Below are 13,005 nucleotides of genomic sequence, written 5' to 3' on the forward strand. Positions count from 1 at the left end.
TCTTATCGTGTCGTTTTGCGCTTCCCCCCAATTTTAGGCCACTCCCTTATTCCTCACCACAACACCAAAAAAAATACCACACCCCTTCTTCTTTCTTCGTTGACTTCTGGGCAAAGAAACCCTAAGCACAAGAGGAAAAGAAGGAGGGAAATCAAATAACAATCCTCATAATAATCATAATCATTCCATACAAAATTCAACAATTTTCCATCCACAATCACAATCACAATCTCTCTGTTTCTTGATTTGATTGATTCAGCAACCGATGGGGAAACCGGCAGGAAAAAAGAAGGATCATGAAATCACCGCCACCGCGAAGGGCAACAACAACAACAACAACACTAGCAAGAAAGGTTGGGAACGCGCTGCCACCGCCGTGGCGTCGTCAAAAGCCGCGGCTCTCGACGACGACACGGCGATGTTCATAAACATGTCGCAGGAGCTGCGGGAAGAAGGGAACCGTCTCTTCCACAAGAAGGATCACGAAGGCGCGATGCTCAAATACGAGAAGGCATTGAAGCTTCTCCCCAAGAGCCACATCGATGTGGCTCACCTCCACACCGCCATGGCCATGTGCTACATGCAGCTAGGGCTCGGGGAGTATCCTCGTGCTATTAACGAGTGCAATCTTGCGCTTCAGGTCTCGCCTCGTTACAGCAAGGCCCTCCTGAAGAGAGCACGTTGTTACGAGGCGCTGAACCGATTGGATTTGGCTATGAGGGATGTGCGCGTTGTGCTCAACTCCGAGCCGAATAATCTCACCGCGTTAGAGATTCTCGATAGCTTGAGGGTTACCATGGATGAGAAGGGGATCACCTTGGATGAGACTGAGATTGCCCTGGCTGCTTTGCAGCAGCAGCCGGAGCCTCCCGGGGCGCGGTTGAGGAAAGTGGTGAAGGAAAAGTTGCAGAAGAAGAAGAAATCATCACCTAGAGGGCAAGAAGATGAGAAAACAAAGGTGGTTGTTGAGAATGTTAAGGTTCATAAGGATAAGGATCACAACAAGGATAAGAATGTAAAGGTTGAGGATAAGGATGATAAGGAGTTTGTTAAGAAAGATAAAGGGGTTACCAGGACTGTGAAGTTGATATATGGAGAGGATATAAGATGGGCGCAGTTGCCTGTGAATTGTAGCATGAAGCTGGTGAGGGATGTGATAAAGGATCGGTTTCCGCGGTTGAAGGGTGTTCTTGTGAAGTATAGGGATAGGGAAGGTGATTTGGTTACTATTACTACTACTGCCGAGTTGAGGTTAGCAGAGAGCTGTCATGTGCTTGGGTCAATTAGGCTTTATGTTACGCAGGTGGATCCGGATCAGGAACCGTGTTATGATGAGACAACAACAAGTAGTAATAATGGTGACGTGGAAATGGAGAAGGGGGGTGTGAAAGGAAGCAGGAGTGTGGCTGAGAAGAAGACTACTGTGGAGGATTGGCTTGTCCAGTTTGCTAGGCTGTTTAAGAATCATGTTGGGTTTGATTCTGAATCGTATCTGGATATTCATGAGGTTGGAATGAAGCTGTATTCGAAAGCAATAGAGGAGGCGGTGACGACCGATGATGCTCAGGAGCTGTTTGAAATTGCTGCAAGTAAATTTCAAGAGATGGCTGCTCTGGCCATGTTTAATTGGGGGAATGTTCACCTGTCCAGGGCAAGGAGGCGGGTTTCCTTTCCGGAAGATGGGTCAAGAGAGGCTTCTTTTGAGCATGTTAAAGCTGCGTATGAGTGGGCTCAGAAGGAGTACAAGGAAGCAGAATTGAAGTATGAAGAAGCTATGAGAATCAAACCAGACTTTTATGAAGGACTTCTTGCTCTTGGGTATCAGCAGTTTGAGCAAGCAAAGCTCTGCTGGTGTTATTTAATAGCAAGCAAGAAGGATTTGGAAGCTGGCCCTTTCGAGGAGGTTCTGCAGCTATATAACAAGGCAGAGGACAGCATGGAGAAAGGCATGTTGATGTGGGAGGAGATCGAGGAGCAGCGGTTGAATGGACTATCCAAATCAGATAAATATAATGCAACGTTAGAAAAAATGGGTTTGCAGGGTCTTTTCAAGGATGTTTCTTCTGATGAAGCTGAGGAAGAGGCTTCAAGGATGAGGTTGCAGATATATCTTTTATGGGGCACCTTATTGTACGAACGATCTGTTGTGGAATATAAACTAGGACTACCAACATGGGAGGAGTGTTTGGAGGTTGCAGTTGAAAAGTTTGAACTAGCTGGAGCTTCTTCAACTGACATTGGTGTCATGATAAAGAACCATTGTTCTAATGAAACAGCAATGGAAGGTACAAGATTGGGAAATGTGTTTCTCAGATTCCTTCTTTTAAATATTTCAGGGAACTAACAAATCAATTTTCATAATTACAGGGTTCAAAATCGATGAGATAGTGCAAGCATGGAATGAGATGTATGATGGGTGGCAGTTTGATGTTCCATCATTTAGACTTGAACCTTTGTTTCGCCGGCGTGTTCCAAAACTCCATTACATCCTGGAGCAGTTTTAAGTTATCTTCTTGTGTTGGTTATTCTTTATAGAAGCAAAATCAGTGCTTCTATTTCTTTTCATAATATTTTTGAAGGCTTCTTCATTCCTTCCACAGACAGGTAAGTAAGACTATGCTTGTACTATAGTTTTGCTTTCATGTTCCTATTGCATAAGATCTTCCAAATTGTTATAGAAAGTTTAGGGAGATTTGGTTGCATTTGAAATTTTTAAAAGCTTATACCTTTTACTAAAATTATAGTTTTATGAATAATAGAATGCTATACCAAGTCTTTTCTGTTGCTAAGAAAATTTAGTGTATCTTTCTGGAATCGCTCTTGACTGGAATTATCTCTTAATTCTTTTCTCTTCTTAGGCTCTTAAAGTTGAGACAATAATTTCTGTATTCAGAAAACAAAGGAGAGTTTATTTAAGAATATCTCTATTCTTGGTAGTAAATATAGTAAAAATTTGGAAATTTTTATTTATCCAGATAGAGATAGGTATACCTGATCGTATCCTAGAATAACTATGATTGGCTGGATAAATAAACAATAATTGACAAATGATAGGTGCATGTTTCGTGAAATCACAATTTATGCTGATGTCTTCACTCTTGAGTCTTGAGTACTGTCTTGTGATTTGGCTGGCATAAGCAAGAAGTTATTTGTAAGGCTTTAAACTAGTCAGGCTCCTAAAACGTTCTCAGCTACATTTCTGGGAAAAAGGATTATTATGCTCAAGTTTTTATTCATTTTTATGACATTATGTGAGAAATCGGTATTGTTTATGATTTAGGGTAAGTAACTAATATTACAATGAAAGACTTCTGGTCCATGGGGTATTAGCCTTCTGGCGGAAACAGTTTGGGGATTATTAACATTGTCAATGGCCTTTGATATGATGTCCCTTTATGAAAAAAAAAAAAGAACAAGGAATATCAATCACAAACATAGAGTATAGTTGTGTTAGAATGTATTCTGTTAATAAGGACAAATGTTCTGTGTAGAAGCTAGCCCATAGGTTAGTTTGTTAGAAGGGAGTGAGTGAAGGAGTTAGAAGCGGAGTAGAAGGCACTGGTGAGATAAATAGGGAGAAGTCAGATTAGAAAGGATTTATTCAGTACATTTTATAGATTGAGAGTGAAAGGAAAGATAAACGAAACCCTTTTGGAGAATTGTGCTATTCTCCATTTCTTGATCAATTTTTCAATAATGCCATTCCATTGTTTTAATTATTTGGGCCAATCTTTCATTTCTTTCTGAGTTCTTAACAATTTGGTCTGACCTGCTGGATTCCAAATCGGGGAGAAATGGTGTCTCGAGTAGAGGCTTTGGACCGTTATGTGTAGATGCTTCAGAAGGTATTCTGGGAAAATGGATCCTAGCTAGCAGGAATTAAGATGAAGTTGGGTGGCCTCAAGTTTCAACCATATCTAGGCTATTATAGGTTGTTTGATGCAGAAGGGAAGAGATCCAGTGGAGAAGCGTTAATAGATGATGATGACAGTTGTTCTTAGGAGAAAAAGGTGGAAGTTGTAAGAATGTATTCTGTTAATAAAGGACAAATATTTTGTTAAGAAGCTAGTCAGTCCATTAGCTTGTTAGTAGTTTGCTAGTAGGGGATAAGAAAGGATTGGTTCGGTAAATATAGGGAAGTTAGATTAGAAAGGATTCATTCAGTTCATTTGGTAGTTTGAGAGTGAAAGGAGGGATTCATCGAGAAAGGGGAAAATCCTTGGAGAGAATTATGCTATTCTCCATTTCTTGTTCAATTTTTCAATAGTACCATTCCATTGTTTTAGTTTTCTTTCTGTCTATCTTTCATTTCTTTGAGTTCCTATCCTTACAACCAGAGACCAAGAGTGAAAAGAAGGCAAAAGTAGTGGATTTTATGCGTTGAATTTGTACTGCCAAGCTAGGTGATCTGTGGGTCATTCTTTTTAAATATAGCTCTAGGCGGTATTATATTTCTTTAAGTTGAGTGTTTTGGCTATTTAGTGAGTTATTATAAACTAGTTTGAAACTAAGAAGCTAACTCAATTCAGCTCATTTCTCAAAGAAGATCATGTATATTTTAACTTTCAATAGATCTTGCGATGTCCTTCACATATTTTTTCAAATGGGGTTGATGAAGTCTGATGGTTTGAATTACTGTTATTGATATCATGATTCATGATGATGATGGTCATGGCTTTTCTGGAGGTGTATGGCTTCTGAATATAGTTTCCGCTTGCCAAGACTAAAATTTTCCCCCTCATCTCATCCCCTCCCTGGAAGAAATTGTTCACGTTTTTCGTTAGCATAAGATGTTGTTTGCTAGATTTTCATGGTTTGCTGAAATATGTGTATGACTAGTGGATTGACTAGCTAGAAACTTTCCACTTCATTGTAATTTCTTAAAATAATGATGACATCTATTTGGTTGGCCTGATCAGATTTATTTTCCATTTGGTTGCAGGTATTTTTTCCTCCATACTTGTGAACTCCTTGGTGGGTGCAACCATTGGATTATGTTTGTTCGATATCAGTTTTGTATGAAGTTGGGATATCAGGCTAGAAAGCCTGGTTATATTTGTTTGTTTCCTGTTAGAAGGCTTCGGGTGTCATTTTTTGCAGTAGTAACATCAGTATATGATTCCATTTGTTGGTTTGGGGTAGTGAATGTTTGATTTGTTCATTTTGCTAAAACGGTAAAAAAGAAAGTTTTCAATTTTGTTGGTTAGTTGGGGTTTGATGATTGTTGAAGTTGTCAAATGATCATTTGTAACGTTCTGCCGGTGTTGTATAGCATACTGCATTTTTCATCACATATGGCAATTCATATCATCATATGTTTACCCCTCCTTCCTCCCCCTCACACGAGTTTGGATTTACTGCCTTTAGGAAATTCCTAAATTCACATGGTCAAGGAATTAGAGTCATTTATCAAGATCGGACAGTTCAAGTTTTGAATTTATTTCAGTCGTTGGATCTTGATAAAACACAATCTGTTTGATATTCGATTGAATGATTCTAATTACTTGAAGGCAAAAATTATTTTTGTATATCTCTAATAAAATCTATCTTAATTTATTTTAAAAAAGTAAAATTAGCTTTTAATTTGAACAAAATCTGACATCTCCAAAAAGTAATCAAATAATATTAGATCATCTCCTAAGATAGTTTTAATGATAATTATTATGAATTAATAATAGAGTTTAATGGATATGCACTGAAAGTGTAAAATAGTTTTACACAGTCATCCAATTAAAGCAAGCCACATAGGAGAGATAATTACATTTGACTTTAATTTTAATTAAAAGAATAAGATATTTTCTGATTTGGCGGAATTCAATTGGATGTCTGTGTAAAACTATTTTACACTGTCAGTGCATATCCATTAAACTCTTAATTCAAAATTCGATCTCTTAATTGACACCTCAAAAATTAATTCAAATAATTCTAGATTAATTCCTAAAATAAATATTAATCTTCTAAATCAACATTTTCATATTTAATTTCGAAATTAACTTTTTTTGGTAATAAATTTATTTTTATCTCTATCTTATCTCTTAATTAACATAAGAAATAATCATACTTCCTCCTAATAAATCACAACATAATTTAAGATATTTTCTCACCAAAATAAAACAAATTTTTTTGAATTGCAAAATAAAAAAATTATATATATATATATATATATCCATGGAATTATATAATTAAAATATTAGATAAATATTAAATTATTCAAATATCATTGAATATTTTTCAGGGTTTTACATTAGTCCTTTTTCAACAATTCCAAATTTAATATCAAGTTCAAGATAGCAACAAATAGGCTAATTGCACTACAAATTCAGCAAGCAAAAATAAGTTTAATTATATCATAAACCTCATCAAACAAGCCTCAAATAGGCATAGTTACATAAAAAAAACTCCATATTGATTCATTATTTCAATACCTCACCGAGTCGATTACTGTTTCGAGTTTTTAAAAAAAATCAGAAAAAAAGTTGGGTTTTTAAAAAAAAATCAGAAAAAAAGTTGGTTGTATATATTATTGGGTGTGATTATTGATAGAGGTGTTTAAAAAAAGAGATTTAGCAAACTAACTTGATCTAGTAAGTTCTAACTTCTAAGTATAGGAAAGGAGAGTAGCATCAAATATTTTGCACACTCACTTAGCAAACGTAACAAGTTACATTGCAAAGAATCGAAAGGAAGAAACTCAATTGTTCCCAATTTCGATTCTAGGGTTTCATCAATTTCTCCTCAATCATGGGCAGCAAGGTCAGGAAACCGTCGCATGCTGGTTCCTGGTACACCGACAATCGTAAGTCTCTCCAATTTCATGAATTCTGAATGAGGAATCTCGAGTTGAATTTTGCTGATCAAGCTCAAAAAGATGGGATTTTTACATATCAATCTTAGTTTCGTTTGATTTTTCCCATTAGGGGTGGTGCATGTTTGAATTTATGGTTTAATTTCAATTGCATATGGTTTGATTGCTTAAAAAAATTTAAAGTTGCCCACTTTCTAGTTTTGGTTCACTTGTTAGTAACTCTTCTACACATGTAAGTTTATTTATAAGAGGGAAAAAAATCTCACTTTGATGTCTCTTTTTTTTCAGCTAAGCAGCTTTCAGAAGAACTTGAAGGATGGCTGAAATCATGTGGTTTGACTAAGTCTCCTGATGTAAGGGGAGTAATAGCACCGTAAGTGAAAGTACTTTTAGTTTGTGAATGTACTTCAGAGGAACAATTTAGGCTTGTAAATGGTTGATTTTTCAAACAACATATATAAGTTTTTTTTTTTCATTGATTACTCACTCTAGATTTGTCAAGGTATTTTTTTTAATTGGATTTTTGTGATAAACAACTCTGATGTGTTTGTGCTGCATTGGAATATTATGTTAGACATGCAGGTTATTCCTATTCGGGACGAGCGGCTGCCTATGCCTTTGGAAACATAGATCCATCTAACATGTGAGTTCATACCCTTTTCCTTGTTGATGTGTTTTGAAAAAGGGTTAGCTTCCTTGCCCTTTTTCCTGTGCCATGTTCCTTGCTAAATTGTGGATTGTTATTTTCTATGTTCTTTTTGTTTTGTGGCTGCAGTACACGTGTGTTTCTTCTTGGTCCTTCTCACCACTATTACACTGCAAAATGTGCTCTTTCAACTGCAACAGTCTACAAGACTCCCATCGGGGACCTGCAAATTGATTTGGAAGGTAATCATTGATAGTTTAAAACCTTAAGGGTTTTAAATTCTCGTTGTGTTGTGGTTATTGTGGGTTGACACAGGCCATTTGCGGCCACTGCGGTCTGCAATTATTAGCTAACATTGTTGTGGCATCCACCCCGACTGAGAGGTTGTGGCATCTTATCATGATTTGGTCCTCAATTTAAAACTGTGGAAATCTTATCAATATAGGTCATCGCAAAGATGAAATTTGGAGGTTTACTTGTTAAATTGAGCTTTCCTTTGCAAAAGATTAATGAATAAGGGTGATCTGTGAATTGTGAACTAGAAATAAGTTAGTGATATGAGTTTGTGAAATCATATTTTTGTATATGAAGATGTGAGGATTATTTTAATCGATTTACTGTGAACTGATTCATTTTGTTTGACTTTAATATTTTCTTCTATCTTTCCTCATTGTCCATATTTGATTCTCTGTTATTTTGCCAGTCAATGAGCAACTTAAAGCAACGGGAAAATTTGAAATGATGGATATTCGCGTTGACGAAGCTGAACATAGCATGGAAATGCACTTACCATATCTTGCTAAAGTATTTGAAGGGTAAAGTTTATTATATAGAAGTTCTAGTTCTGAAACTTTGCAACACAGACTGAATTTTAATATTGATACAGGCACCCAGTGAAAATTGTACCCATTTTAGTCGGTGCTGTTAGTGCTGAGAATGAAGCTATGTACGGGGAGATTCTTGCCAAATATGTGGATGATCCCACTAATTTTTTCTCTATTTCATCGGATTTTTGTCACTGGGGAGCTCGGTATGTATTGGATTTTTACACATTGAACTACCTTATATATTACATTTCCTTAGGTCTTATGAAAGTATGCTACTCTTGTAATCGACTGAGGTGTTCTTTCTAAACACACACACACAAAGTGAGCATTCAAAGTCAGGTTATGTTACCTTTGGTTTATTTACTCAATATTACCTGTTGGACAATTGGTGTTGTTGAGACTTTGGATGATACACTTTTGGTAAGCTTATAATTTTCCATCAGATAAGTGTTTTTTTTCCCATTTAAGTTACAAATTGCACAATATCCGTATGGAAATATCTCTTGCCAAATTTGAGAATTCCTCTATAAGTATGATAAAAAAAATTATTATCGTGTGTCATTGTTAGTATTATAACAAAATCGTTTTTTCTGATCGCACTTACTATGTATCAATCCAAGAACTACCTCACCATCCCCCTCAAAAGAAGAAAAAGGAAAGATAAAGCGGTGATAATGACAGAGAAAGATCAAAGATCACTATCACTACTTTTTTATGCTTGTACTAGTTTTCTTTAGCTGTGTATGTCAATGCTTGTTGAACAGTACATGCCTAAAAAAAACCAATTAACACTCCATTTTTGGTGCTTATTCAAAATTAGTGTGATTTGTATTGCTAAATAAGTAAGGATGTATGAAGGTTGTTAATTGTATTTTTCTCAAATATGCTTCAGTGTTTTGACTGCTTCTGACCTGTATTTATATATTATATATCTCTACTTATTGTTCATGAGTTATGTATTATGATGGATGTCCCATGTTTCTCATTAGTTTGAAGCTGCTATTGAGCCTGTCTTCTGGCTGGTATTTTATGTCAGGTTCAACTACCAGCACTATGATAAGAAACATGGGCCTATATACAAATCTATTGAAGCATTAGACAAGATGGGCATGGATATCATAGAAATAGGAGATCCAGATTCATTCAAACGTTATCTGTCGGAATATGACAATACAATCTGTGGACGCCATCCGATTAGTGTTTTTCTCCATGTAAGTTCCTTGTTAATTGCCACAACCCTGCAGAAGTAGCTCTTACCAAATTTGAGAATCCCACTAGAACTTCAAGCTAAAAACAGCATTATTGTTATTATTATTATTATTATTATTATTATTATTATTATTATTATTATAAAATCATGTTTTCTTATGAAACTTAACTTTGGATGAAATTTAGTAATCAATTTGAGAACTGCTTCACTAGTCCTTCACCGCACCCAAAAAAAAATTTAGGTGTTAAAGACATAAAGATCATTGGTAGTCTGGTACTTCATTGGTTTTCATTTTGTACTGTTTTTGTTGCCTTGTACTAGTTCTCCTTAATTGTGTACGTTGATGCTTGATAAACAAGACCTGCCTGAAATAAATAATTTAGCAGTCCATTTTAGGTTATTCAAAATTAGAATGATTTGTATTATGGAAGAAGTCAGGACGGATGCTCGTACTGGTATTTTATTGGTCCTCATTCCTGCTTTATTTACAAGGGAAAACACATAATCCAGCTTTTATTTGTTAACCTAAAATAATATCTTTAGCTTTGATTAACACCAGCCTGAAATAAATCAAGTAATAGTCCATCAAAGGGGAATTGTTCAAGTATTAACTATTGCTATTGATCTCGTATTTGGGGAAGCATCATTTCTTGTGATTTTTTTTTTTACTATTTTACTTTATATTTGAGAAATTGTGTCATTTATTGTGAAACGGGTTGTCTAACTCACCCAAGATTTATCTTGGGTACCCTAGCTTAGATGGCCCAATAATAATTTGACACGTGTGTTATTAAATTCTAGCTCATGACACATGTCAAAATTTTATTGGCCCACCGAAGACTAGGGTGATTTTATCCAATATTTACCTTGGGTGATTTAGACAACTCCATTGTGAAACTTGTCAATATTGAAGTATATGGTAGCAACTACCATTATGAAGCATGGGCACATTTGAGATGTCAGAGTGTTGGACACTCCCCCGACATTGGCATCTGCATGACATTCCTCATTAGGTGTCCTATTAAATTTTTTTTATCAGCTCGGACACTTAGCCAACACCTAAATGATACCTACCTGATATAGCTTAGATACCACTCAAATTGGGCATCACACTTGAATGACACAAGTCACACAACTCTTATTGGAAAATTTTCTTTTTATTTTCAAATGACTCTAAAAAAAACTCGTCCTAAATTAAAAAAAAGAGGTTAAAACCTAAAAAGTGTTACAATAGGTCACCCTTACACCTCATTTGGGATTGTCACTTCTTCCTATGTTCACCCTTATACCCTATTTAGTGTATATATGTAGGGGCATATCATGTGAGAACATGAGAAGTGAGAAGAGCTAATCTTTACCATTCAATTCAATCATGCATGAATGATTAGATTAACTTTGCTTATACTCTCAACTAATACACCCTCCATGTATACACATACTGTCAGATATGATGTGGTATCCTGTTATCTAATATATTAGGCCTTGCTATAATGTAAATACTTGGACTGCCTTTTCATTAATTTTTCCAGCTCCAGGTTTCAAAAGTTTATCTTGTGACTTAGAGCTGAAATTTTCTATTGTCTGAGGCTTTATTTTGATGAGGACTTATTGGAATTCTTTAATGAAGGATCTCCATCTGTATTGGTATTTTTTATCCAGATATATATATATATATATATATATATATATATATGTGTGTGTGTGTGTGTGTGTGTGTGTGTTTATGTATGTATTGCTGCTTAGTGAATTGGATATGTTTATTAATCTGATCCTGGTCTTATATTGACTCTAAGCTTCTTGCAATTTTACCAGATGCTGAGGAATTGCTCAACAAAGATCAAAATAAAATTTCTTCGCTATGAGCAGTCCAGCCAATGCCAAAGTACAAGGGATAGCAGTGTTAGTTATGCATCTGCAGCGGCAAAGATTGATAATTCAAGCTCTAGTTGAAGATCTACCTTCTTAGATGTGCATTTAGAATTTCGTTTCATCTAAAATTAACTATTTATAGTTAAGCTTTGAACAAACTGTTACCGTGTTTATAGATCATGTCACTAAAATATATTGCATGTCTTTAGCTAGAGAAGTTGTCAAATAATTAAATCCCTTTACACTTTTACTTGGTGTGCTGAGCTTGAGCATGTGATTCAATGTTATGGTAAACCACTAAATCCTTAATTTGCAATGTCTCGACGTGAGCTTTGTTTTAATTGGGGTAGCTGTGCTGAAGGTGTTGGTGCTTTCTGTGACATTTGCTGTTTATGTCTTGATGTCAGTGATAGAGCAGCTATGCTGCTATTGTGATGCCTGATTCTATTGAATTCGTTTTGCCAAAGGTTTTCACAGAAGAAGTATCGACTATAAAATGAATGGTATCAAGCTTTTTTTAATCTCATTTTAAAGGTATTAGTGGCAGTAAGTTCAATAACACTATGTATCTTGATAGAATTAGACTTAGATCACCCATTAATAAGGTGTATCATAAAAGCTATAAGAGATTAGGAGATAATGGGCTTAGGCTGAATTAATAGGCCATCTTAACAGGAGTTAGGTTGTTGTGACAATTAGTTAGCATTCCTATAAGAGGAATGTAGTTAGGGAGATCATTCTGGAATTGGATCAGTTTTGGGAGAGACTAGTCTCTCGAATGTTAGTGTTTAGAACAGATATTGTTTTCTTCGGTAATAGAATTTTTGCACTGTTCTATACTTATGTTCCTTCTCTATCTGATCCAGTTTCTATAAACTGGGTATTAGAGATCTGGTCTTGGACTTGTGGGTGATTGTTCTTGAAGATGATTCTAACATTTGATGGAAATGATGCTTATGGATGACTCGTCAACATCAACATGGAGAAGTATTTTGAGGCTAGAGGTGTAGCTGAGGAGAAGCTATCATGGACTTGGATGAGGATGAGTGGAAGTGCTCACATTTGGTGTTTCAGCTGAGAACGAAACAATGAAAAGGAAACGTGGTGGGAGTTTGTGAAGGCGTTGTTGAAGAAATTTGAACAAGAATTGAATCCTGACATACCAGCCTGGATTTGAGAAAAGCACAAAGAAAGATGAAGGCTTGAGGGGGTAAGAAAACTGATTCGGTGGAAGTAAAAAAAATGAAATTTAATCCTTGGCATGAGAGGATGTTTTCAATCCCAAGCAGAGAAGAAACAAAGGGAAAGTAGGAAGGAAGGTCTGAATTTACATCAAATATGAGTGCTCGGACCAACTCGATCATATGTTGGTGTGTGCTTCTAGTTGGGGGATGCAAGTAAATGTGTAGAATACAATGTGACTTTGTCATTTGGTCAATTCTTAGAAAAAGTAGTAATTCAGTCGATTCTTGGTGGAAGATCTGGATGAGGGTCCATACGATGATATCACTAAGACAAACTCGAATATTTTATCTTCAAGAGGCATATGATATTATTTTCAACGATTCTAACCTTCTTAATAATTAGGGGTGCACATAGTGAGGTTCATCCCATGAACTCGCCTGACCCAACCCAATTCAATAAGAAA

The 13,005-nt window shown here is 35.8% G+C and overlaps 2 protein-coding genes across 2 annotated transcripts; both read left to right on the forward strand.

Moving 5' to 3' along the window:
- On the forward strand, positions 1-5,310 carry LOC130716899 (protein PHOX1). The gene is made up of 3 exons (XM_057566935.1): positions 1-2,285; positions 2,368-2,604; positions 4,943-5,310. Exons 1-2 carry the CDS (start codon positions 266-268, stop codon positions 2,502-2,504), a joined length of 2,157 nt encoding a protein of 718 aa, XP_057422918.1. The 5' UTR covers positions 1-265; the 3' UTR covers positions 2,505-2,604; positions 4,943-5,310.
- A 1,274-nt stretch (positions 5,311-6,584) lies between these two features.
- On the forward strand, positions 6,585-11,792 carry LOC130720160 (uncharacterized). Its single transcript, XM_057570776.1, has 8 exons — positions 6,585-6,796; positions 7,094-7,178; positions 7,380-7,448; positions 7,581-7,693; positions 8,155-8,266; positions 8,338-8,481; positions 9,315-9,489; positions 11,301-11,792. The coding sequence occupies exons 1-8, from the start codon at positions 6,742-6,744 to the stop codon at positions 11,436-11,438; spliced, it is 891 nt and encodes a 296-aa protein (XP_057426759.1). The 5' UTR covers positions 6,585-6,741; the 3' UTR covers positions 11,439-11,792.
- Positions 11,793-13,005: the final 1,213 nt, after the last annotated feature.

The sequence above is a fragment of the Lotus japonicus genome, chromosome 5 (assembly GCF_012489685.1).
Source record: "Lotus japonicus ecotype B-129 chromosome 5, LjGifu_v1.2".
Classification (NCBI taxonomy): domain Eukaryota; kingdom Viridiplantae; phylum Streptophyta; class Magnoliopsida; order Fabales; family Fabaceae; genus Lotus; species Lotus japonicus.